The sequence below is a fragment of the Drosophila elegans genome, unplaced genomic scaffold (genome assembly GCF_018152505.1).
Source record: "Drosophila elegans isolate 14027-0461.03 unplaced genomic scaffold, ASM1815250v1 contig_133, whole genome shotgun sequence".
Taxonomy (NCBI): domain Eukaryota; kingdom Metazoa; phylum Arthropoda; class Insecta; order Diptera; family Drosophilidae; genus Drosophila; species Drosophila elegans.
Window position 1 is genome coordinate 907,685 of NW_024545499.1, and position 26,056 is coordinate 933,740.

Sequence of the window (26,056 nt, forward strand, 5' to 3'; positions counted from 1 at the left end):
AATGTTTTTGCAAATTATACATGTTGTATTTAAAGTCCCGTTAAAGTCAAAACATAGTTCTTTAGTACATTGTCGATCTGCTTTATTTAATATGGTAGTTTTTTAAGTAGGAGGTTTTAAGGCAAACAGAGAATTAAAAAATAATATATATGCTACTATTAAGGCAAGAACTAAGTTTTCTTATAGCCGTTACCCTAGAGTAAAAGGGTATATTGAAGAGGGTCCACGCCCACTCTACGCCTCAAAAACGCGAAAGTCTGTCACTGTACTCTGAGACGTGGTAGATATCAGTTATAAAGCTTCTTGGTTTTTGATTGAGCAGAAAAAATAATTGCAAAACATTAATAAACATCGAAAAGCTGGATACCCCTTATTCCACTTTTGCTTCACACTTAAATTATATTTATAAATGTTTAATTACAAGTTTTAGCGAAAGCTAACCTTTTATTTATATTATCAAAAGGTTACCTAATACATAAACAAGCTTATGAAGTCGGCTCCGCGGAGTATTTGTTGAGTGCAACTTTTTAATTTTTCGCTTCAGTTTACATGGAGTAAAGCACCAATAAATTTAAATATAATAACTGCCGCATAATAGTGTTACTTCGTTCGATTTGAAATTTTGACGGTATATTCTTAAAATAAAATAGTATTTCACGAACTTGTTATAAGATAAAAAGTAAGTTATATGTTTTTAAAGTGCAAGCCCATACTTCTGCTATTAATTTTTTTGTATCTTTTACCACATCTGTAATGGCTTGTTTCGATTACATTTTGCGTAATAATGGTATATATTGTAAATGCACATATACTGCAATATATTTTAAGTAGAATAATACTGAATTGGTGAGGTAAAGCCTAGGAACAAGTGAGGCTATCATCGCCCTCGGCTTCGTCGGCTGCAAAATAAGAAGAAAACGAAATCGTAAATGACTAGCTCCGTCAATTATCACCCAAATCCCGCAGAGGAACTGTCAATCGTCAAACGGTTATCACTTCACTTACAAAGAATTTGCAGGCCGAACATCAGGGAGAATCCCGCCACGGCGGCGATAAGTGCCCGCCATCCAGCGTGGCTCTCGGTGAGGATCTCGAAGAAGACCACATACAGCAGGGTTCCGCAGGCGATGCCCTGGAGGATTCCGGAGGGCAGACTGGGCTGCCCCGCCGCCACCTGCTGGCTGATGCCCAGGCCCACGCCGATGCCAATGGGCGTAACGATGGAGAAGGTCACCAGGTACACGATGGCCAGCGAGCCGCGCGTGCGGGCCACCAGCAGCTCCATGCCCACGCAGAAGGCCAGCACCAGCTTGTGGGCGGCCACCGCTCCGAACATGAACCACACCGTGCTCACACTGCCCTCCAGTCCGATGGCCATGCCCTCGAACAGTTCGTGCAGGGACAGGGCCAGGATGATGCCCAGACCCCTGGCAGAGGACCCTTCGCCGGATGCCACGGGCATGTGCGAGTGGCCGTGGTGATCCTTCGGCGGCTGGGGCGCCATCTCTTTCACTTCCTGTTCGCGGGTCGCGTTCTCCTCACTTCTGAGCAGGACACTGTGCCGGATACTGCGTCCTCTTTCGAAGGCGCGACTGGCCACCGACTCCTTCCGGCTGAGCTTCCGCTGGTGGCGACGCACCAAGTTGCTCATCAGCTCGTCCAGGGCGTACATCAGGAAGAAGCCCGTGCAGAGCAGCATCTCCGCCAGGGCGAAGGGCGTCTGGGCGAGTGAACCGCAGACCTGGAGGGCGTCCACCACCTCGATCACCTCGGGCAGCATGTGCAGAAACGTGGTGCAGATGAGCACGCCGCCGCCGAAGAAGAGCAGGCAGCGCACCACCGCCGACGACCGGGTCTCCTCCGGACTCTTCTTGGTCCACTCGAAGCACCTGTTCAGGACATATGGCAGGCTGCCGCAGAGCACGGTGATCACCACGAGCACCACCATGGCGACTATTTTGGCCACCAGCAGCGATTGGCTATCCGCCTTCTGCGTTTGGTCCTTCGCCATATTCCCGCTCATCTTTTCGGCCCGAGTTGCGACCGTCGACTGAGCTGGCTGGTGTTCACGGCCAGACGAATGGCTTATAACGGCCGTCATATATCAGCGGAAGGTGATTGAAATCTGATCGCTGATTGATACGCGGATTCACGGCGCAGACAACGGCCAACCGTCCCAACATAGTCGTAGTTATCTCTTTTTTTTTGCAGACAGGTGGCTTTCATCGCATTCACCGATAACCAAATCATGGTAAGTGGCTTGGAAATGAGTGGTGTAATGTGTGGGAATTTCGGAAGTATTGCCTTAATTGTGCTATCTTTAATTTTATTGTTACACTGAGGACATTTATTTGGCAACCATTGAATTAAGTCCCACTTTTAAATGGGTGTCTTGGAACTATAGCCAGATAAGATACGTAACCTAAGTTTAAAGATTGGTCACCCTAAAGTCTGTGTCAACTTGATTTTTAAAGAAGTTTAATATTCTTTCGAGTTTTTTTTTGCAGATGTTCAGCTAAAAAGCTTCCTAAAACAAAACAGCAAAGCTTGCAAATCTAAGCAATGTAAACTTTATTTTATTTAATTTATATTTCTTTTATGTAGTGTTTTAATACAAGAGGGCTGCCAAAGAGTGGGTAGGCAAGCAAACTCATCATTTGCGAAAAAGGAAGATCGTCCAAATTCACATGGATGAACCATTTGGAACAGCTTTTGACTGACTTGTTTACGAACTTAGATCTTGGGAAATAAAATCGCTTTTTACAAAGCAAATTATTGTTTTATTTAAAATTAATTTATAGGAAGCTTTGGTTACCGAACCAAGTCTTTCTTTGTTTTGTTCATATGGTAGCCCTTAAGCTTGTATAGTTTAATTGGACATTTAAACCGACAAGCTTTATAAATATTCGAGTATCCTCTAGGGGCACGTGAAATGGCTCTTGCCCTTTGCTTCTCCAACTGAAATAATGAGATTAGCTGTTGCCTTTGTATCATTGAGGGCTTGTGAAAACACTTACTGGCTATCTGGAGACCAAACATCAGGACAAATCCCACGACCGATGAGAGCAGGACCCGTAAGCCGGCATGGTTTTTGGCCACGATCTCGAAAAAGACCACGTAGATCAAAGTGCCGCAGGCGATTCCCTGCAGGATTCCCGAGACCGTGCTCGGTTGGTTGGCTGTCGCGGACTCGCTGACCGCAATGCCGATGCCCACGCCAATGGGTGTGACTACCGAGAAGACCAGGAGGTAAACGACGGCCAGCAGCCAGCGGGTGTGCGCCATCATGATCTCCATGCCGATGCAGAAGGCCAGCACGAGTTTATGGACGGCGATGGCTCCGGTCATGAACCACACGGTGCTCACACTCATCTCCAGGCCGATGGCCATTCCGCCAAAGAGCTCGTGCAGGGAAAGGGCAACGATGATGCCCAGGCCGCGAAGCCAGTTGGGCTCCTTGGGTGCTTCCTCGGATTGGACTACTACCACCTCCACCTCCTTGATTACCACCACCTCCTGGAGCTTCTTCTGCTGCCGCCGTCGCACTATGAAGTGCATGGCCTCCTCGATGCAATACATCAGATAGAAGCCGGTGCAGAGCAGAACCTCCGGCAGGCCGAACGGGGTGGGCACTAGCATCCGGCAATCCTGGAGAGCACCCACCACCTCGACCACCTCCGGCAGCATGTGGATGAAGGTGGTGGCTATGAGAACCCCGCCGCCGAAGTTAAGCAGACACAGCACCACCTTGAACTCCCTGGCATTGTTCTCCGGCCGCTTCGTCCACTTGTAGAAGTGGTCCAGGATATAGGGAACGAAGCAGAAGACCAGGGTGACCAGCAGCAGCACCACAATGGCCACGATTTTGGCCACAATGAGGTGTTGGTCTGCCATTGCAAGTGAAATAACTGGCCAAATATCAACCATTACCTTTTTATAGTTGAAGTGGCTATCTAGTTGCAGATATCAGTAAATTGGCAAATATGTACTCATATTAAGGGCTTAGGTGTTTAGACTTAAGGCGGCCGAGCGTTGTAGCTTAGGCAAAGGTGTAAGGTAAAATTTCGGCATGATAGCTTTATAAGCACTATCGTTCTTTTCAGTCTGGCACATGTTTGGCTTTCTAGTATGAGGTCATCGCTCTTTCTTGCCTTAGCTTGTCAGTGGAAGTTTTCGGTCTGAAAATTCAGCTGGCGAAAGCAAATAATTAGTTGCCAACGCCAGTCACAGCCTATGGCACTATCATTGGTGAGGCCTACAGTTTCACGTGGTAACTTCAAATTGAGTTATCGTTGGTGAATACTAACACAGCTTGTGAGTCAGATAAAGTACTAGGGAGGTGACTATCATTGAATGTGGCGGAGGCGCATGAAATAAATCATACGCAGAGTATCTTTTAATATTTTATTGAATTTATTAAGCCGTAAATGTTTTACAACGCAAGTGGATATATGCAGGTATTTATAGATCGTGCCAGTTATTTAATGTGACAACTAGAAAAGAAATCAATATTTCGTGGGGCAATCAGGAATTTGCACTTTTGTTAAGACCGGTAGCACCGGTATTTAATTATAAGCCAGACCTTCGATTTGGAGTGAAAGTATTTTGACAACTCCTTATCGTCTCCATTAAATTAAAACCCCGACCTTATGCCCGAAACACAAAGCACTCGTTAAAGCTGATATAATTAAATGAGAAATAGGTATATATGTATACATAGTAATAGTTAATAAACTTAAAAACATATTTTAAAAATTCATTATTTTTCGGTCGACAGAGTCGATGTTGCAATGGTTGAGACCATTATTATCAAAACCATCGATGTTTTTATAGCAAAAGCTTTTACCTGTGCAAAAGTTGCATAGAAAAGGCGAAGAAATAGTACCACCGCAGTAAAAATTAAAACAACATTTCTCCAAAGTTGTTATGATCACTGTTTTTATAACGTTCAAAAATTAATAAGATTGGATTGATTTTGCGACCTTTCCTCCTTTGGTTAAAAATTAATTCTTCCGTAGATTATCCAATAGTTTATTAATTATAACAAGCCGTAAATGTTTTACTGTAAAAATTATTATTGGCATTTATTACACAATATTATGGCATTTAAATGTAACTTTAAAGTAATTACTATGACTTGAGTGTTTGTTTCTTTAATTGATTTTGCATGACGGGTGTGAAGACAAATGAATTCTATGTTGATGTGAATATGCATATGTGAGTATTGATATATATGGAAGTATCAGAGTTTGTTGAAGTTATCAAGCTCTCTCAAAAGATATTTCTAAAGCAATGGATCGTCATTAGCTTGGGGCATACCTTAGCCCACCGAGCACGGTTTTTTATCGGCGTCTAATTTAGACGATTGGATGATAGTTTAATGTACATATTAATGCGTGTGTGGTTGTGATTTTGGATTATCATTTCAAGTTGTTTCGCTCGTTGTTTGTGTCTCTTGTCGAAAACCCCTCATGGTAGTTGATAGCCATTCAACATGGTTCAGTACTTGCTGCCAGTTTTTCCTGGCCTAGCCCATTCACGACTGCTTGGGGTGCTGAACAGGGGGTGGGGGCGCCGGCTTGAAGCACTGCAGCAGGAAGGCTGTGTAGACCATAAAGGCCACCGACAGAGCAATCAAAGCATACATAAAGATGTTCAGTTCCGGTTGGCGGAAGCGGTTCTTGCGCAGCCACTCCAGCACCTCGTCCTCGGAAAGCAGATCGCCTGGAAAGATGTTTTGCCATCAAGGTGGTTCCCTTTGATCAATAAAATTCCCGACTTACCTCTATATATGCTGGGGAAACGTCGACGGAAGTAGACCATTGCTGGCAGCTTGGTGACGCCCCATTTCTTGGCATACCGTGAGTCGGCCATCTTAACAAATGTTATATCCAGATTGTCCGTCTCGCTGTCAATATTCTCAAGCTTCTCCAGAGCGGCAGTGCTGTCTGGCTGATTGTGTTCATCTAAATGATTGGATGTTTTGTGGTTATTAAAAAGAATCCTTAAAAAGTAACTTCTTTTACTCACAGAAGAACACGGCTAAGAACTCATTCTCTTCGAGCAGCTTGTCAAGCATTTTGCGATTGACTTCTTCGATTTCGTTTTTGATTTCGAATACATCTTGTGACGTCAACCAGGTAATCACCTTATCGTGTTGATGCAAATCTCCGTCATAAAGGACAGGTACTTGTTTTCTAAATTATTCAAAACTAAGAAACTTCTTTGTGAACTTTGTAGAGAACTTACCGGAAATATACCAGGGAAGGTATATTGACAATTTCGTATTTTTTGGCTGCCTGAATACTAGCTATCTTTACGAAGTCAATGCCAAACATATCGGCTTCGCCATCAATCTCCTCCAGCTCTTCCAAAATCTCCTCGCACTCAGCACAATCATCGTCATCTAAATGTGGGTCAAGACTTCAGACTCAGTTTTTCATTAAAACCATGCAAGGTACTCACAAAAGAAAACTACCAACAGGGTGGACTCGGCCATCAGACGGTCCAACATGCGCTCGTTGACCTCCTCGATTTCATCGGCCAACTCACGGTTGTCATCATCGATGAGCCATTCCAGCACTGACTGCTCGTTTTGCAGATCACCCTCAAACAGCAATGGGTTTCCATTTCTGCGTATACATTGAGTTTGGTAAGAGTATTCACTTATTATACACACACCGTTTACCTGAAATAAACCAAGGCCGGGAAGGTCTTGATGGAGTAACGCTTGGCCAACTGCGGATCTTGTATCTTGACCATATGAATGCCGAACACATCGCATTCGTCATCGATCAGTTCCAAGCCCTCTAATATCTGGTCGCATATGTTACAGTTGATTTTGTCTGCCAAAAATAATTAGGAAGTCAGTTAGCCACTAAGAAACTAATTTAAATTTTAGTGCCAAGCTTAAGAATCGGTTAGCGATAGTGTGAGAGGCAAAGAAAACGCCGTAACAAAAAGGTATTCCCGTCCAAACTAAATCCCAGTGATTTTTGGCAAATCCGAAATAAAATATGATCCGTTTCTGAACTCCAATATTTTACAGCGAATGAAAGACGATGTAGAAATCTAATTTAGTTTGGTCGTAATACGTTGAAAGCCTGGTTTAGTGCAGTCAAGAATCGAGTCTGGACATAGAAAGGAGCTCCTATGGAGCTGGTTAGAATTGGTTAGAGCTCAATCGAACATGCGCAGTCGGAGCTTGGGAGTTGCTTGTTTTTGTGCACATGGAATACGGAAGGAATACCTTGTTTTTCGATACGTTTTCTTTTACGTGAGATGTAGTTTTGTACGAATTGGCTGGATGAGTGTTTTGTGGATTTGGTGGTGGTCAGGTTGCTTTCTTTAAGACTAGAGGGGGAGCAGAAACTGCGGCAGAAAGCGGGTTGCTTTCCTTTGCGCTCAGGCGGCACTGAGGACGGTTCGGTTCAGGTTTCGGTTTATGTCAGGGATAGGTTTTGTGATTTATGTTCGGTGCAGTTTTGGGGCGGGGATACAACAATTCAGAATGTGTGAGATCATGAGACATTGATGGCAAACAGTTCCAGGCCAATCGAGACGAGGCCCGACCGTTGAGAGCTACTCACAGAAGTACACGGCCAGGTACTGGGTTTCCTCCACCATGGTCTCAAGCATTTGCCGTGTGATGAGCTCGATGCGATCTTCTGTCTTTTGAGTGATCAGCCACTGAAGCACCTCCTCCTCTTCGCTAAGTTCGCCTGGAAGGAATCTTAGTAAGGACGAATGCCTAGACAGGGCTTGTGTTACTGCCTTACCCTCAAAGACGTTTGGTATTCCGCCTTCGAAGTAGACTAAGGCCGGATACTCATGGACGCCGTAGCCATCGGCCACGGAGAAGTCTCTGGTTTTCACGAAGGTGATGCCGTGCTTGTCGCAGTCGTCGTCGATGTTTTCCAGCTCCTCCAGAACCTTGGTGCACTGTTCACAGCCATCTGCATCTGGATGTCAAAGTGGGGTTGGGCGATATCTAGTTATTAAACAAGCACTATACACGAGGAGGGGCAATACAGGGTACTACAGCAAGCACTACACTTATGTAAACTGAAGCACAGCAGAGGTGGACGGGGAGTATGAGATAGTAAACGAGGATAGTATAGTACATAGAACATAAGTTCTGATTCCACTGACATTTTCTTTTGGAGTAGGCGCAGTCTAAAGCAGTGGAATCAGCAATTATAATTGAAATACTTGTCAATGGATCAGTTTATGGTACATAATCACAATATAAAATAAGGAATCTAATCAGGGATCGGGGAAAGAACAACTAACGTTCAGTATACAATGAGGGTTTCGAATTTGACAGAGATATAGTGAAATAGTCAGAGCAACAGAGCAACAGAGCAACAGAGAGATAGAGCAAGTTTCGGGTGGAGATTCTGGATTCGTTTGGGTTTTTACATTCGCTGTACAAGGTGGTAGTGTGTGTATAGTGTGTAAAGTGTGTGCGGTTGCTATTGGTTTCTGGTGGTGCTGGGTTATGTGGTTAAACATTCTTGGACTCATTCCAGTTGCACGAGTTCTATACAGAAAGGTGGACTACCATCCTCTTGTTTGCCAGTCGCTGCATCCGGTGGAGCGGCTGCAGAGGCCGGCGCCGATTCCCCCTCAGGACCTGCCGCTGGCAAATCCTCCGCCCCCCCAGCGGCTGCCTCGGAAGGATCTGTCTCACTGCCGAAGGCGGCAGCGGCGCTGGCTGCTCCGCCCTCCTGCTGGTGCTGATCGCGCTCCTTTTTCAGACGCGCCTTGCGCGCCGCTTTCGAATTGCAAATGTCGCACTTTGTCTTGTTCCCTACGTTTGGGTGGTTCGATTTGTGTGGTTCGGTTTGAGATTTCAGAGAGCACAGTCGTAAATAGAAATATAAATAAAGTCTTTTTTGGTTAGATACACAGAGCGCTGATAAGAGAGGCTTAAACTAGATTAATCTAATTGGTTAACTACGGTTACACAGAGTTTGCTGCAAACTGTTTGCGCAAAAGCGTGATTATCAATCGTTTAAAGTACGTAACACGTTAATGGAACAGATTGTTATTTGTTTAAACGATACGATTTCATTTTCTTTTCTCAGTTTAGATTTGAAGACACTAAATGTGAAAGAACATCTAATGGGACATTGCACTTTTTGCGAATTGATATCACCAAACCGATTGCAGCAATAAAAACCTTATTCCGCAGAGATATAGAGTATTCATCGGTTAAATCAGTCACGGCTTCCTGCTGAAAACTTACAGAAGTACACGGCTATGGAGCCAGACTCTTCAATCAGATGAACGAGTCTTTCGCCTTCGAGATCTTCGATAACATCTCCACTTGGATCCTTTTGCGTGATCAGCCAAGTGAGGATCTGTTCTTCTTCATAAAGATCACCTGGAAGAGACCGAATGTATATTGTGCACTTTGGAGTGAATTGGAGTTGGGTGCCACCTACCGGCGTATATTACTGGCTCCTTGGACGTTGGCTTGAAGAAGACAATGGCAGGCAAGGCGAACACTCCGTACTCCTTGGCCATTTGCTTGTCGTCGATTTTAACGAAGTCGATGCCCGCCTTGTCCGCTTCGTCGTCTATGTGTTCCACCTCGGCCAAAACGCGAGGACACTGCTTGCACTCGTCGCTATCTGAGGTTAGGTCAGGAGTTAAAGCCCATTTGCCCATTTGTCAGTCTGTGAATTCGAGACTTACAGAATATAACCGCCACGTAGTCGGAGTTCTTGCGGATCTTCTCGAACATCTTGCGGTTGACCTGCTCGATGTGGTCGGTCATCTCCATGTTGGCCGGGCTGGTCAGCCAGTCAAGTACCTCCTCTTCGTCGTCGATATCGCCATCGTAGTTGATGTACTTGCCCTTCCGGAAGTATGTTAGGCCAGGGGGATTCCTGAATCCGTACTTCTTGGCCATCAGCTTGTCGTGCATTTTCACTATATAAATGCCATATTCGGCAGCCTCGTCGTCGATTAGTTCGATGTGCCGAAGCACTCGTGGCGAGTCGGGATCGTCTTCCTTATCTGCAATTACAACCGATTACCCAGTCGCATTAGTAGTGACGGTATGTGGTGTTCCCCAAAGCTTCTTAGATCTTAAATAAATTATAATTTGGCTTGTGTTTTTTGGGCAGTTACAGTTTTTAGTGGGCGCGACTTAAACAAGAGTATTTCCTAGATTCCTTAGCTTTTACCTAACACACTGTCCGCGGATTATACTTACAAAAAACAACCGCTAAAAAGTCTTTGGTGCCTATATACTCGATGAGTTGATCACGATTAATTAGCTGAATGCTTTGGTCGGCCTTCTGTTCGAGTATCCAGTTGAAGACATCCTGATTGCTTGCAATGTTGCCTATGTGTTAAATTAATAGTTTTGTTAGTTGTATATATAATATGAATTTAGAGAAGTATGTGGGCTTATTATCCATTTGGTGGCACATACCTGTTGGCTGCAGTTTGTCAATCAATCACCAGCATTACAAAAATAATGGTCGCTTTGTTTATTTTCACTCCCGCCCAAAAAATATATTCGAAATGGGAAATTTGCCAAATCCCCACCAGGCCGTTTTTAATAGCCAGAATTTGCTGCCTATGATTCAAATTGAGACATTTTTTTCAGAAGGAAAGAGTTCCATTTGACAAAACATATAATTGCCTCAATACATCTTCAAGGTTTTTTAAATATATTTATAGCATTTTTATGGGTTGTGTGTTTGAAATTATTTAAATCAAGGAAATTCTGAATTTCAACTAATGGATTTTCATAATTTTTAAATAAGAGAACCTACTTTAATTGAGTTGTATGGTTTTTATTGAATATTCTTACAATTTCTTTCAGATATTATGTTTACAAAAGTGCTTTCAGTTTGATTTGCGTTTGCTTCTTACAATCTGACAATTTTCGTTTTGAAAATTTGTTTCACAAAAATACATTCGCTTGATCTTGACTTAACAACTGCTGTTCAACAAAATTTGTTACATATATATTGGATTTAGTTACAATTGCGTGTAGAGTGATAGACTTTAGCTTAGAAAACGTAATGATAAAGATTTATAATTCGATATTTTGTAAATACCGATAACAAAAACAACAGCGAGCGGTACAGGTATCGCTCTCAGAAGAAAACAAAAGAAACAAAATGGCGAGCTACATTGTATGCGAGGCCATTGTTCAGCGAGAAATGTTGGACGTTCGTTTCCATAAATATACGACAATATTAAGTATACGGTGTGTATGCTGCAACACATTTGATAGAAAGCTCATTTTACACAGTATATTGGCTTATAGCTCTTAATGTTGATATTATGAAAAACTGTTGCAAGCTCTCATCGTTACACGTTTCAGTTAAAATAGTGAACAGTTGGGCACTGTCATGTGTAAATTGTTTCAAAAAATATTTTATCTGTTTGTTCGTTTCGTTTCGTTTTGTTTGCTTTGCTTGGCTCTTGTTTAAATTAGACTAACTACATAAATGTAAATTGTATATTGTGACAAAAAGAAGTAGTATCAAAAAGATTAGACGTTTGTTATTGACAATAGACAATTTCCGATTGAATTGTTAATAACAAAGTTTGCTAGCTAAATATACAAGTGAAAGTTCTCAGAAGTTTGATAGTTGTTTGTTGAAGTAATTGCTTTTAGTTTGAACAAAGTTTGTTGAAATCCGTTGACAAAATGCAACAAATGATTGGTTTAGTTTAGTTATAGTTAGGGATCAACATTGGCGATGCGAACCCCTTTTGAAAATAGTTTAAGCGAAAATATCAACAATGTTTTAGTTAGTACTCTTTTTCTCGGTTAAATTTTAATTATTTTGTGCTTTGTGTGATTCTGCTATTCATAGATAGATCTTCTTTTGTGGACTATGATCTAGGCACTGAGGATGAATGATATTTGCTAAAATAGTAGTGTGCCAGACATTTCAGGGTTAGTGAGGAGGGACCTCATTTCTACGGACACACAGCCATACGAACTCAGTTATTTAGTTGGTTCTTGTCACAGTTGTTGTCTTTTGCAGTCACACATAGATGATGTACATTTAATTATAGAAACCTGTCACTGAAGGTTCTTTTGGTGGCTATACAGGATTGAGTTGGTTTTGGTTTTGGTTTTGGTTTTGGTTTTGGTTTTGGTTTGGTTTGGTTTGATATTGGTTTTATCGGTTGACAACAGTGCGTATACGTGCTACTTTAGTATGGCATATCATTCAATCATACAATCACTATCTAACTGTCTGTGGTTATCCACATTCAGTTAAATTGTTGCCTTACTCCCACAGAGAGATATCCTGAAAAATGATATCATACAAATTTTTTAGTCGATTTTGGAAAAAATTAATGCCTGCAAGACACAAGAGAGAGAAAAGAGAAGAGAAATAAACAAATAAGGTAACGACCAAATTGTGCGTGAGTCTGTATGTGTCTGAGAATGGGCACAAGTAGAGCATAAATGATCAGGGAACAGGACAATGAGTTTGACTTTAAATGGACCTTGTCTTGACTTGTGTAACTAATGCTCAATGACTACGGCGTTTGGTCCGAGGGTCCATGGACTACGTACCGGTTTTGACATTCAGCTTGCCGGACTTCTTCGCCGACTTCTGCTTGGACACCTTCTCCACTTCCTGGGACTCGTCGTCGTTGTCCTGGCCCTTGGCTACCGGCTTCTTGCCCGCCTGCGGCTTGTTGCTTCCTCCCGAGCGCTTGTTGGCATACGACACCTTGACCAGGGGCTTGTCCTCATCGTCCTCGTCGTCGTCATCGGTGTCCTTGGAGACCTTGGCCTGCTTCTTGGTCGCCGCCGGCTTGCTGGCCGACTTGCTGGTCGTGGTGGATGTGGATGCCGAGCCCGCGAACTGGAAGTTACCGCCGCCAACGCCAGGACGCTTGCCCTGATCGCCCTCGCTGTGTCCGATCCGCTGGGCCGTCATCTTAGGAACTTTCGTTGACTTCTCCAATTTGGTTGGACAGCATTGGAATGGTTTGTAATCGTTGGGCACGAAATTGTTGCCGCGCTTAGCTGAATGGCCGTCATGACCCAATCCAACATAGAAACATTCGTCATCTGTGTGAGCAAACAAACAAAAACATTTTGTCAGATTGTTTAATTTTAAGAGATTTTTGTTTTATTTTTTGGTTTACTAACAACAGAAGGTTCGTTACGATAAGTTATAAAAAAAAAGGTTTTAACAAAAGTGCAGCATTGTAGGCTAGAACTAGAATAAAAGTCGTTAACTTTCAACACTTTTCTTAAACACCTCCGATTTTACCACAGAGAGAGAAAAAGAGCAGTTAGTACGATTTTCGATTCAATTTTCATTATTTTCAGATTTGAAAGATTCTTTGTTCTAGAGTAAAAAGCGTGCTTTATGAGTGGAAGAGATTTGAAATTGTTTAAATATCAATTTAAATTATCAAAACTACTAACTGACAAAATGCTTTTGATGCTGACTGTACAAGTTTCGGATTTTGATTTTAATTTCTAAACATATTAAATATCGAGTTAAGCCCACGTTGTACATTTCGTGTTCGACTGAGTGTACTGCGTTTCACTTGATCGAATTTTTGGTTGTTTTTGTTTATATGCTTAAATATTTTCTATTGAACAGCAGGATCGTTATTAAATAATATAATTAAACAAACATAACGATTACTTATAGTATTATGAGAAAATAAATTATAAATCAACAAAATAGGTATTAACACATTTTTCGTATTGTTACCGAAATAGTTACGTTATAAAGTTCCTTGCTTAAATAATTTCAAACATTGTGTCAGCTATGTATGATTTAATATATCTTTAAATTTGGCTTTGAAGGCATCAAAGACTTTTGACTTAAGAACTGGGTGAAGCTTGGGTGTGGGTTTAAACATTCAAGAGGATCAAAACATAGACGGGTATTGTGGTTGGTAGTTATTTTGGCTTGACTATATTCCCAATTGCGTAGGTCCTCAAATGGTATTTGCTTTAGCACAGAAGCTACGCGCTCGGCAAAGATATTCAAATTACGTGAAATTGGAGGGGTTACCTTTGTTAAATGCATTTCTATTTGATTTCCTCTGTCCCAAGTCTGTAGATAGACAATGAAATTAACTGTAGTCGAAACTGTCAAGTGTCGTGTGGCATTGCAAAGTGTATAAGATTGACTGTTTGGGTGGGGGTGGAACAGGGAGCGGAATTTCAGTCGGGATGGACAAAACATTGAACAACTTCAGTTAGTGCGTCAATGGCAACTCACATTCAGGTATTACCTATTTCATCTATTAGCCGACCTGAGCAAAGGTCAGCAAGGCGATGTATCGTTCGACCTTTGGCCGTATGCCTATATTTTGGTTTACTTTTAAGATCTTCTTCTTCGTCGTCTTCCCCATCTTCCTCCTCTGTTTTATCTTTGTCATCCCCATTTGTATCCTCGTCGTCGTTCTCCCCATCTTCTTTGTCATCCTCATCCTCCTTTTCATCGTCCTTATCAGTATCTTCTTCGTCCTCGTCATCATCGTCCTTGTCTTCGTCATTATCGTCTTCGTCTTCGTCGTCCTCGTCTTCGTCTTCGTTGTTTTTCTCCTCCCTAGTTCCATCCTCGTTGTCTTCAGCTACATCCTCATCGTCCTCATCGTCCCCATCTTCCTCGTTATCATTTGTATCTTCGTCATCCTCATCTTCCTCGTCGTCATCTGCATTTTCATCCTCGTCGTCCCCATCTTCCTCGTCTTCTTCGTCCTTCTCCTTATCAGTATCATCTTCGTCATCCTCATCGTCGTCTCCATCCTCGTTATCTTCATTATCTTCTTCCTCATCCTCATCCCCATCATTATCCTCGTCATCCCCATTCTCGTCATCATCGTCCTTGTCATTATCTTTTTCGTCATCCTCGTCGTCCCCATCTATATCTTCTTTGTCACCGTTCTCGTCATCGTCTTCGTTTTCGTTTTCGTCATCGTCTTCGTTCTCTTCATCATCTTCGTTCTCGTCATCGTCATCGTTATCGTCTTCATCTTCATCCTCGTCTTCGTCCTCGTCGTCGTTATCAGTGTCTTCTTCGTCTTCTTCGTCCTCGTCGTCCCCGTCTATATCTTTCTCCCTAGTTGCATCCTCCTCATCTTCATCACCTGCATCTTCATTCTCATTATCTCGTCTACTTTTTCGTAATCTTTCTTTTCGAATCACATTCTGTAGACGCTTTAACCTTTCCCTTTTATCATCATCGCTTTCCTTGGGATAGCGCAACTTTAAAATTTTTTCATCACTTGCGTCGTCATCATTTCCTATATAAGAAATTATCATTACGTTTTTTACTTTAATCGTGGGCAAGAAACGGGTAAATGATATTGAATTTATCAGTTTTTTTAAGTTTTTGAACCTTTTTTTTCTCAACTGACTTTGTATCGAAAGTTTGGCTTATGAGCGTGATTTTTAAAGCAGAAAACACATTTTAAAGAAGGACGCTTACTCTTTTGATTGACTAACCACTGCAGCACACGGTTTTCATTTTTTAGATTACCTAAAGGAGAGAATTTGTATTAGTTAAAAGCGCCCTAAAAATCAACTGACTGCTAGCTTACCATCATACATAATCGGGACGCCTGTCTCGTAGTAGACCAAAGCTGGGAATGCGAAAATGCCGATTTCATGAGCCAGCTTTACATCATTCGACTTGACAAATTGTATTCCGTGCTTATCGGTGTCATCGTCAATGTTCTCCAATTCTTCCAAAATCTCAGAACACGATTCGCATTCATCGTCATCTGTAGCACGTATAATTCAGGTAAGCTTAAGAAATGCTTAAAGAAATCGAGGAGATGACTTACAGAAGAACACAGCCAAGTGCTCAACATCGTTGATCAAAACTTGCAGGGTCTTGCGATCGACCGATTCAATGACATCAGCTGTAGACTCGTGCAAATCAATAACCCACTCAAGAATTTCCTCTTCCTTCATCAGGTCACCTTTAAAAAAGTTTAATATTTGTCAAATACATTTACTTATTCAGAAAACAGTTTTTGTTAAAAACGCAAGGGCTTATTAACTACGGAAGGAAGTCCTTTCTGTTGTGAAAATATTATCATTAACATTAATGCTTAGGAACTTACCGGTGTAAATTGTTCTAAACTTATGTCTATAAAATGCAAGTGCCGGCAGACCGGGCAGATCGTATTCCTTATCAATATCATCGTCGGATGTCTTTACAAAGTCAATGTCTTTTTCCTCGCATTCGTCATCGATGTTTTCCAGCTCGTTAAGGATTTTCTGGGCCTTCTTATCACCCTCAGCATCTGAAGATCCCATCGGAAGGAAAGAAGATTATACTTTTTAAATGAATAAAAACTTTTTTATCTTACAGAAGAACACAACAACGTGATCGTTTTCAGCCAAGATCTTATCCAACATCTTCACATTGACCTCCTCGATTTTTCCGGGAATTTCGAGGGTCTCGTCATCAGTGATCCAGGCCAACACTTCATCTTCGTCGTCCAGATCTCCGGTGAAGTGCAATGGATCACGGTTCCTGAAGAAGACCAGGCGTGGGTAGGTCTTGACATTGTATTTCTTAGCGACTCCGGTATCCTCGGTGGTAACAAAAATGATGCCTGCCTCGTCCAACTCATCGTCGATGCTTTCCAGGGCATTAAGAGTGTGGTCGCAGGTCTCGCCAGGTTCGCAGGGTCCAGTGAAGAAAACAACGACATACTCGTGCTCGTTGATCAGGTTGACCAGGATCTCATCAGTCACCTCCTCGATAGTGGCCGTCTTCTTCTGGACCAAAAGCCACTCGAGAACCTCATCCTCGTTCATTAGATCACCCTCGTAGAGGGCCGGGATCTTGTTCTCGAAGTAGATGAGGGCGGGCAAATGATCGAGACCATACTCCTTGGCTTCGGCGGCATTATCGATGCGCACGATGACAATTCCCTCCTTCTCCAACTCATCGTCAATGTTCTCAAGTTCGTTCAGGATACGCATATCCTGCTTATCGTCCTTGTCATCTGCGGGCGGAAATGAAGCGTTGCAAAAGCGGTTTGGGTTACCCCGTATTGGTTTACTCACAAAAGATTACCGCCAAGTGCTCGGTGTTCTCGACCAATTTGTCCTTCATCTCGTCGGTGACTTCGGGAATTTCGGAATAGCGCTTCTGGTGCACCAACCAGCCAAGCAGCTCATCCTCTTTCATCAGATCACCCTCGTAGATGTGTGGAATGCCACGTTCAAAGAGTACAATCGACGGTATCTCATCGATACCCCATTCTTTGGCCTCCTTGTCATCATCGATCTTGACAAAGGCAATATCTTGCTGATCGCACTCATCGTCAATGTTTTCCAATTCTGCGAGGATTTTCTGTGATTTCTTTTGGTCTTTGTCGTCTGTGAAGATCGTTAATTTAGATCGTTAATTCAATAATTTTGGCTCACGTTTTGGAAGCTAAGAAGAAAAATAATCAACAAACTGCTGTTTCGCTCAACTTGTAACTTTAAACCTACAATCTACACTTTTTCAACGGACTACCAATCTAAACCTCTAACGAGAGGGGTCTTCTAGTTTTTGGTTAAGTTTTGATTAATAAGTTTTTAAAGCGCTTTTGAAAGTTATTACTAATAAAAAGCATGCCGAGCTCTCGACGAGGGTTAAAACTACGATCGCAGACACCCCAGAGGTACAACACCAAGTCAACTGTACAATATCAACAGAGATAAGGAGTCGAGTGCGCAAGGGTCCCGGCACAAAATCGCGTTCTGGGGCCTGAAATCACTTACAGAAGAGAACAGCAACGTGGGGCATTTTCTCAATAATTAAATCCAACATTTCGTCAGTGATGTCCTCGATTTGATCGGAGCTCGTTTGGTCTGTAAGCCATTTCAGGAGCTTCTCTTCGTCCTCCAGATTGCCTTCGTAAATAGTTGGAATGCCTTTTTCAAAGTATATCAGCTTAGGAACTTTATTGATGCCATATTCAACGGCCTCCTCGGGATTGTCGATCTTCACGAAAGTAATGCCCAAGGCGTCGCACTCGTCGTCAATGTTCTCGAGCTCTTCGAGCACTTTCTGGGACTTCTTGTCGTTGTTGTCGTCTGGAAAACAGCTTGTGAACAAATTGGTCGCGACTTAGGCTTTGAATATTTACAGAACAGCACTGCAATGACGCGTCCTTCCTTGATCATTGTGTCGAGCATTTCGTCGGTGACATCCTCGATCTCATCCCGTTCCAACTGACTCAACAACCATTTCAGAATCTGCTCCTCGTCCATGAGATCGCCGTCGTACACATTTGGAATTTCTTTTTCAAAGTAAACAATGGCCGGAATCTGGAGATCGAACAACATTATTCGCGTGAAAGACTTTTCAACTGATCGCGTTCTAGGGTCGTACCGAATCGATTCCGTAATCGCCTGCCGCCTTGGCATCGTCTATTTTCACAAACTGAATGCCATGCTTGTCGCAGTCGTCGTCGATTTGCTCTAGCTCCTCCAACACAGTCATCGAATCGTCATTTCCATGATCATCTGCAGATTAATAGCAGTCGGTTAGCCTGGTTGCCTTGCCCTGGGCAAAATTCTGTTCTACATACAAAATAGCACAACTAGGTTGTCGATATTGCTGATTAGCGTCGACAGAGTCTTCGAAGTGACGTCCTCAATGACATCATCTTCATCGCCCGTCGACTTATTTTGGACCAACCATTCCAAGACGTCCTCCTCCCGTTGAAGTTCACCTGGAGACACAGTTTCGATATTAGCGACATGGATATCGAGTTCGGCATGGGATTGATGTGTGTTGTTCTGATTTTGGTTTGAGTGGTCGTGCGGTTTTCAAGATAAAAGTGGGTGTGGAATGGAGGTACCTTCGTATATGATCGGAGTCTGGTGGCGGTAGTAGACCAGGGCTGGCAGATTGCCGAGATTGTATTCGTCAGCCAAGGCCTCGTCGTGTATTTTCACAAACCCGATGCCAAGCTGATCAGCTTCGTCGTCGATATTCTCCAGCTCCTGCAAGGCCTTGGCGCACTTGCGGCATTGCTGTTTGTCTGGTTGTTGGGTTGGTTTCATAGAATCAGGCAAACAATAGATAATTAGGGTCGTCTGGCAGAAGGGACAAACGTCTCGGGAAGCGAGGAGGGGAGCATAAAACATCAGGACGGGGTCTGGTGTCGGGTATTATTGCCCACGGATTGGTAGAACATTCACGGATTATGTTTCGTGCGGCCGTAAGTTGTGGGGTTAATTGGAAGTTATTTCTGACAGAGGCGAAGGCATGCATTGGCCATGGAGTTTCAATTAAAGTTTAATTGCAGAGTTACCCAATCGTTCACAAGGCGATTCGTTTATTTACACAATTTGTTTACAGCATCCCTATCTGTCTGCGTACAACCTGTTGCAATATGCTTGTCTTGGTAGAGGAAATACACACATTCGAATGGAGCACTCAAAAGTGGTAATGTAAAAGAGGAATTAATTCTCGGAAAGCTCTCTCCTTCCTTTCGCCTATTCCTCTATCTCATTCCGTTGGGCTTGCCACATTCGTAAAAGAGATTTCAGCAAGCTTTCGCTTTCCTGCTTGACGCTGCGTATACGTAATATTTATTTCTGTTAGTTCGTTGGTGAACTTGTGAGTGTCTTTTGATGGTTGACAGGCACCATGCTAATGGCAACTTATCACAGCAGTTCCCTTTCGGCAAAATGCAGTTAACCGGCGGTAGTACTCGAATTTACACGGGTTTGAAAGACATTCCCTCATCCAAAAATATCTGTAATTTATTTTTCGGTACCAGTTGAGTGGGTGTCGCCAAGGTGACAAGGCCAATGCACACATTCGCTGGCGCAAATTGTTCATAATTTACTGCACAATGTTCGGAAAATAAAATGTATAGAAATCAAACATGTTTGTGAGGCTCCGACTCTAGCTTCCTCTCACTCTATCTTCTTCTCTCTCTCTCTCTCTCTCTTGCTCTCTGACAGCTTGACCAATTTTTGGCCCTGCCGCAGACATGGGCAAATGTTGCATTTAACTAAAAATAGTGCAAGTCAGTCGGGGAAGAGCCAAACACACATAGTTACAGAGCCACAGTGGGACGGATATATAGGTATTTGTATATTATGTAAATCAGCATTTGGCTGCGACAACTAAAGATCTGCCCATAACCATGCATTGCCGGCTCGTGCTCGAATGCGCCAAGTTGATGTATTGCTGTATGCAAAAGCAATTAAAAGTGCTGTCTGTCTGCAGCCCCCTGATGGACACAAACTCGATCGGGGGAGAGGGGGTGGTGAGGGGCGGAGTGCCGGGGTCTGGGGGTTGGGGGAGCGGTACAATGGGCCACAATTTCTTGTCTTCTCTCACCTACATGCTGTTCGCATCGGTTCGAAAGGAAAACCTTTTTGTATTTTGTACGCTGTCTGCGTTTGATAAAAATACATATAGATAGTGTTGCGGATATTCATGTGTTCGAGTATTCACACATGTACCGCGGCATGTGGATGCCCACTCTATAGTTAGTTGTTTCAGAATTAAGCAAAAATAACAGCAGCACCAAGAGCAGCGAAAAAATCATTTTGTTGGCCGACCAACTGCTTGAGTTGTCTATTTTTAAAACTAAAATTGTAGGTGGCTGTGTCGGATAGAGACGGCCAGCAAAAAAATACTTTGTTGTTGGACAAGACATAAACTTGTGTGTAGTAGTATATACCCACATTTGTGCAAGTATTGAATTTATGTTTTTCGATAGGTAAATTCTTTCCTTTCCTCCATAATTGATACAAGGTCATAACCACCACAGTATCCAATCCGCTCAGAGTTTTTCTAAATTCAGATTCGATCAAAATTATTGCAATACTTCGTCAATTGAAAAACTGACTATGTAATTCTTATTCAATAAACCGCCGGCTTGTCCAAATCACAGGGTTTGAGTTTGAATAGTGATTTGGGGGGAACTGAGGAGATGCCGTAGCGACAAAAACATAATCTGGCGCCGAGCCCAGACATTCATCTGCAATACTTCTGTTGTTGTAATGTTTATTATTATACGTATACGTAATATGTGTGTCTGCCTTGGTCGATAGCGAACGCGAAAATTAGAAATCTTGTTTTTCTAACAAAAAATTACTAAGAATTACTACACTGGTGATTGTATCTATTTCAAAATTTGTCCTATACCCAGGGCATCGACGTCACTGTTCCCTGACGACTTAGTCGCCAAAATCCAAATACAAAATATAGATTTTCATGAGTACCATGGACTTGAAGCCCATAATTTCTGACCCGTCATGCGTATTTTCCTTGAAATGTTCCCACCCATATCTTTCCATGCTAGCAAGCACCAACACACTGGATTGTTCGGTTATTTGGGTTATATAGCCAATTATAAAGTACATATTTACATATCGTATCATGGGCATTGCGGAAAAATCTTTTCGAGTGCATTTTTGGATTACTGGAATCAGGAAAATTATTGTAGAGAGGGAGTAAAACATTGTAAACGAAATATTTTCGGGAAAACAAAGTTTCAAAATGGGGAATTAGATGGAAAGGGCAAGACAGAAGGTTCCCAGTATTTGTTCACCAAAGACTTACCCATAACCCTGGGCGGGCATGTTTCATGATCTGGACCTGTAGTCGTTTGATAAAATATATTTGCATTGATAAATTGTCCATATGTAAATTGGCTCAGAAAGTATTCGAAATACCGCCGAAAGAGATATATTTATATATAGAGAGTAATATTGAATGTTAGGTATGCCGCCATTTAGCTTTGGTTAGTCACAAATAATATACGTATTTATAGAGAGAGATACAGACATACGCATAGAAAATTGATTAAAAGAATATACAGTATAGGTAGATATGATTGTAGTCTATACCTAGCTGTATGATTTTTAGTCACAAGAGAGCTAAACTGTTTGTGTTCGCTAAAAACTGCAACTGCTTTGAAATAGAACATCATCAAGTCAACTCTCCGACAATAAGAGTGTTCGGAGTGGTAAACATTTTGAGAAGTATGTGTTAAGATCAGCAAAGGCAAACTTACAGAACAGAACGGCTACGAAGTCGGTGTCCTCGATGATCTTCTGCAATATCTTGGAATTGACCTCCTCGATGCGATCAGGCAGATCCATGGCCTCCAAAGAGGTGAGAAAGTCGAGCACTCCTTCCTCGTCCATCAGATCGCCATCGTATATGATGGGCTCCTTTTCCCTGTGATTTTCGGGGTTTTGTGTCGATTAGGTCTTGTGCCACTGAACCGGTGGGGAGGTACCTACCTGAAGTAGGTCAGGGCCGGGAAATTCTTGATGCCATACTGTTTGGCTAGTCGTTTGTCGTTGATTTTCACAAAGTCCACACCGAAGGAGTCGGTGTCATCGTCGATTTTCTCGAGTTCCGCTAACACCTTATCACAGGTCACGCAGCTACGCGCATCTGAAATCGTAAGACCGAGAACGTGAATGCCTTAGATCGAATAGAGATACCAACATCAATTGACAATCAGCAACTGCTGCGTATGACGCCAGAGCATAACCAAATTCGAAGAAAAATATAAAATTCAAAGCCTAGGCAAAAGTAGAACCAAATGCCGCAGAGATTATTCATTCCTATATTAGATGCAGGATGCATCATCGGCCCGCCCAGAGGGAAATAAGGCTGAATGAATGAATGAAATGACAGCAGCGCCAGGGCAATTCGTTGCTATTAATGCGGCAGCAACTGCCAACAAATATGCTAAAATTGCTAAATTAATTCATAAAACTCATGCGGCCACTATTAGGGAAATGAATTGCAGCAGACAAAAGACCACCGTTGGCCCACGTCTTTTGAAAAGTTCTGCTTGGTTTAACGCCAGACTGCAAAATTGGAATAATTAATGAATCGCCGAGAAATCATTGATTATTTGGTTTTTCATTCGAGGGGATCTTTCGCTGCGTGTAAAGTAATCGCAAGTTGGCCTGATCCCAGCCTTTGATTTCTTTATTTACGGGTTTTCTAAATGGACGATCAAAAACATGGAACAGACTCAGCTCTTTCATACATCAATTCTATAGCTGACCGAAGTTAAATTCCATGTGAGAGTGATACGTGTATATTCGCAATGCATTGCAATAACATAAATATCATTTCCTTTTAACAATAAACATATACAGCTTCTCGATAGAACTTGTTCAAAATTTTGAGCTATCTGTGATTTGATTATCGCAACTGTTCAATGAGCTTCCATTTGCGTAGATGTTGCATGATTTTTTTCGTTTGTTTGCCAGAGGCATTGGAATGGGGCTTTTGGATTTAGAATATTTTCATTGTCAACAATTATTTTTGGAATTGCCGCCAATGCTAAACGAAACACACCGCTATACTGTGTATTTAAAATATAGGTATATATAGGAGAACATTACAATCTCCGAAGATCACTTTCTTGTTTATTAACTTTGACATTGGCGTACAATGAATAAAGGCCAAATCTATTTTTAAAGAGATTAAATGGATTTTATATAAACCATTAGCCGTTTGTTTATTGAACTTTTTTGGAAAATCTGAAGCGGCTGAATAAAATAGAATTTTTATAGAGGAAACAATGGCAAACCATTTTATGTTCCTTCTCCAAAAATAGATCACAACATTTTAGTCGGAATGTAAGTGTTTTTAAATAAATTTAAAAGTGCCAGGAAATTGCTTTTCCACTGGAAGGAAGTGAGAGTCTGCTATTTCTTGGTAAGGGTACTTTTTGTGCCAATAGTTTTCGTAAAAAAAGATTAAAAAACAAGAAAATAAAAAGCTACCTCGGACTCTGTGGCGAATGGCAATTTCTCACAGCCAAGAGAGATTCTCATCTACTCATAAACAGATCGCTAAGATAGCGCACAAACGAGAAATATATAGAAGGGGGAAGGCAACTCAGACTACTGGCAACATGGGGAGGAAATAAAGAAATAGAAAAAAAATAAAAAATTAACCGAATGAAAATCTCGGACATTGCGAGCAACGAATTTTTCACATATTTTCATTTGTATGTGAATTTTTAGAATTTTCACTAGCGAAAATTTATATAATATGGCTTCTGTTACTATTTCGAGTCCGGTCGGCTGGCAATAAAGGAACAATGCCCGCACGTAGCCCAGGGAGAAGGAACTTACACCAGAAGACGGCCACGTAATCCTTGTCGGCCAGGAGCTTCTCCAGCTGCTTGGCATTGACCTCCTCGATGACGGCCTCCGGTTCAACGGGCGCCACTGGCTGCGAGCCCTTCTTGTTGTTGTTAGCGCCATTCACATATCCGGGAAAACTCAGTGCCAGCAGAGCGCACACGAGCAGCGAAAGAGTCTTGAGGCGGGTGAAAGTCATCCTTGGCTTCGGTCCCTCACCTCACTCACAATCGGTTACGGTTCTACCTTCGGTTCGGTGCGTCGACAGTGTTCTAAACCCTTAACTCGAACATGCGGGCGTGTGTCTGCTCTTTTTGGTTATATTTTATAACTAATTCGTTCTCGTCGTTGTTTTTGTTTTTTCGTTATTAAAATTTGTATTCCTTTGAGAATCGGTCACTATTTTTAGTTGATAATGATATTTCTTCTTTCGCAATTTATTTTATGTATAACAACTTTTGGTACACTTGGTACATATATACGGTGTTCGTATATACACAGCCGAAATATATGTGGGGTATATATGAGAAAAATTAGATTATATATATTGCTTCTTGCTTCTATTAATTGAACGTTTTCCGCGGACTGTACTGTTTGCTTTTCAGATTTTCTTCCACTCCGTGCAGAGGTCCGCTCGCAACTGAAAGTATTTTGGTGGAAACTCGGTGCCATTCAAGAGGCCTTGCCGAGCTTTAGGGATCGTGCGTTTTGAGCTTTTCCACAGCTTTTCCGTCCCCCTCGAAAAGCTTTTGGAACAAGCGCAGGAGCGCCGGATGGACCGATGAAAGATCATGCGAACGGCATGGTGAAATCGGGCGATGAGCGAGAGTTTTCCTTTCGAACTGCAGTTCTCTGTTTATGCATTTGATTCTACATAACATAGAAATAATCTTTACGAATGGTCCTATAAAAACAGATTCGGAGAAAAACAGTTTTCTTATGAGAAAACTGTTTGTACATGCAAATCAATTGAGGCGTTCGTTGAATGAAGTATTTTTTTCGCATGTAGAACATTGCTCAAAATGAAAATTTGAGTTCAGCCTCAATTAAGTATATTACTTACATATATTATTAGCAAGTTCAAATATATTATTTGAGGTTTGTAATAAAACATTTGTGTGGGGTCTATCTTAAAAAAATTAATCAATGAAGATAAAGATTCAAACACTTTATTATTATTATTATGTTTAGAATGAAATATTTTGTTGACAAACAAAAGCATAGATTTCTTGAGCGAAATGAGGAGTTGGTGCTAATTCTAGCGAATGAAAGGTATAACGTCCATATAAGCATATATTCGCAACTGAAAATACATCGAAGCTTAATCTAATCCAATCCCCAGCCCTAAAGATTGCTGCAACCAACACTCCAGCAGTAACAGTCATTGTTGCAGTAAGGAGTACAGTGTATTATACAATATATAAAGATATTTTTTCTTGCTATATACGTAGGGATTCGTTCTGAGTGTCTGAGAATATTTTTAACTAAGTTTTGATGCCATCTTATTTGTAGTAGAACTAATAATTGCGGTTCACAAGCTCCCCAGTATGTCTTTTTCAAAATGCAAACATTTCACGGGTTCAAGCATCGGTTAACCAGTTTGTTAAACGATCAATATGTTATTTAAAATTTGATATATTAAAAAAAATTTGGGACATTTTTTTTAATAATAAAAACTAGTCTCTCAGTTTTAAAGCTATCTGCAATAAACTTTACCAAAGTTGATTTCCTATTGCAGGTAGTATAGGTCGCAACAAAGCCAGATCGGACGACATAGTTCCCATAGAAGCAATCGGAAAAACAAAAATAAAAATGTTGACTTTGCCGTTTCTTTATTTTATTTTTCTAGTTCTTCGAGGTAGAAAGGTTTTTTTATTTCGGACTTACGATTTAAATTTTATTATTAAAAATTATTTATGTATCCCTTTTTTC

At 41.8% G+C, this 26,056-nt stretch overlaps 3 protein-coding genes across 16 annotated transcripts; all 3 read right to left on the reverse strand.

The window, feature by feature from the left end:
- Nucleotides 1-115: 115 nt before the first annotated feature.
- On the reverse strand, nt 116-2,091 carry LOC108145053 (zinc transporter ZIP3). Its single transcript, XM_017270233.2, has 2 exons — nt 1,006-2,091; nt 116-899 (listed from the first exon to the last, which is right to left on the reverse strand). The coding sequence occupies exons 1-2, from the start codon at nt 2,021-2,023 to the stop codon at nt 859-861; spliced, it is 1,059 nt and encodes a 352-aa protein (XP_017125722.2). The 5' UTR covers nt 2,024-2,091; the 3' UTR covers nt 116-858.
- A 465-nt stretch (nt 2,092-2,556) lies between these two features.
- On the reverse strand, nt 2,557-3,894 carry LOC108145089 (zinc transporter ZIP1). The gene is made up of 2 exons (XM_017270277.2): nt 3,018-3,894; nt 2,557-2,958 (listed from the first exon to the last, which is right to left on the reverse strand). The coding sequence occupies exons 1-2, from the start codon at nt 3,892-3,894 to the stop codon at nt 2,918-2,920; spliced, it is 918 nt and encodes a 305-aa protein (XP_017125766.1). The 3' UTR covers nt 2,557-2,917.
- A 1,163-nt stretch (nt 3,895-5,057) lies between these two features.
- LOC108145087 (putative leucine-rich repeat-containing protein DDB_G0290503) lies at nt 5,058-24,765 on the reverse strand. 14 transcript variants are annotated; one of them, XM_041707575.1, is made up of 27 exons: nt 24,116-24,765; nt 22,253-22,409; nt 22,021-22,187; nt 21,567-21,602; nt 18,841-19,023; nt 18,568-18,711; nt 18,369-18,502; nt 18,124-18,304; nt 17,756-18,070; nt 17,051-17,365; nt 16,345-16,989; nt 16,096-16,278; nt 15,814-15,951; nt 15,568-15,750; nt 10,226-10,357; nt 9,703-10,026; nt 9,450-9,638; nt 9,251-9,388; nt 7,779-7,961; nt 7,590-7,721; nt 7,250-7,414; nt 6,689-6,845; nt 6,466-6,632; nt 6,250-6,406; nt 6,031-6,197; nt 5,784-5,966; nt 5,058-5,724 (listed from the first exon to the last, which is right to left on the reverse strand). In XM_041707575.1, the coding sequence occupies exons 1-27, from the start codon at nt 24,321-24,323 to the stop codon at nt 5,537-5,539; spliced, it is 5,271 nt and encodes a 1,756-aa protein (XP_041563509.1). In that variant the 5' UTR covers nt 24,324-24,765; the 3' UTR covers nt 5,058-5,536. The 14 variants fall into 14 exon arrangements, with proteins under 14 accessions (XP_041563509.1, XP_017125764.2, XP_041563518.1 ...); XM_017270275.2 differs by lacking the exon at nt 7,250-7,414 and adding an exon at nt 8,564-8,812; XM_041707584.1 differs by lacking the exon at nt 21,567-21,602.
- Nucleotides 24,766-26,056: the final 1,291 nt, after the last annotated feature.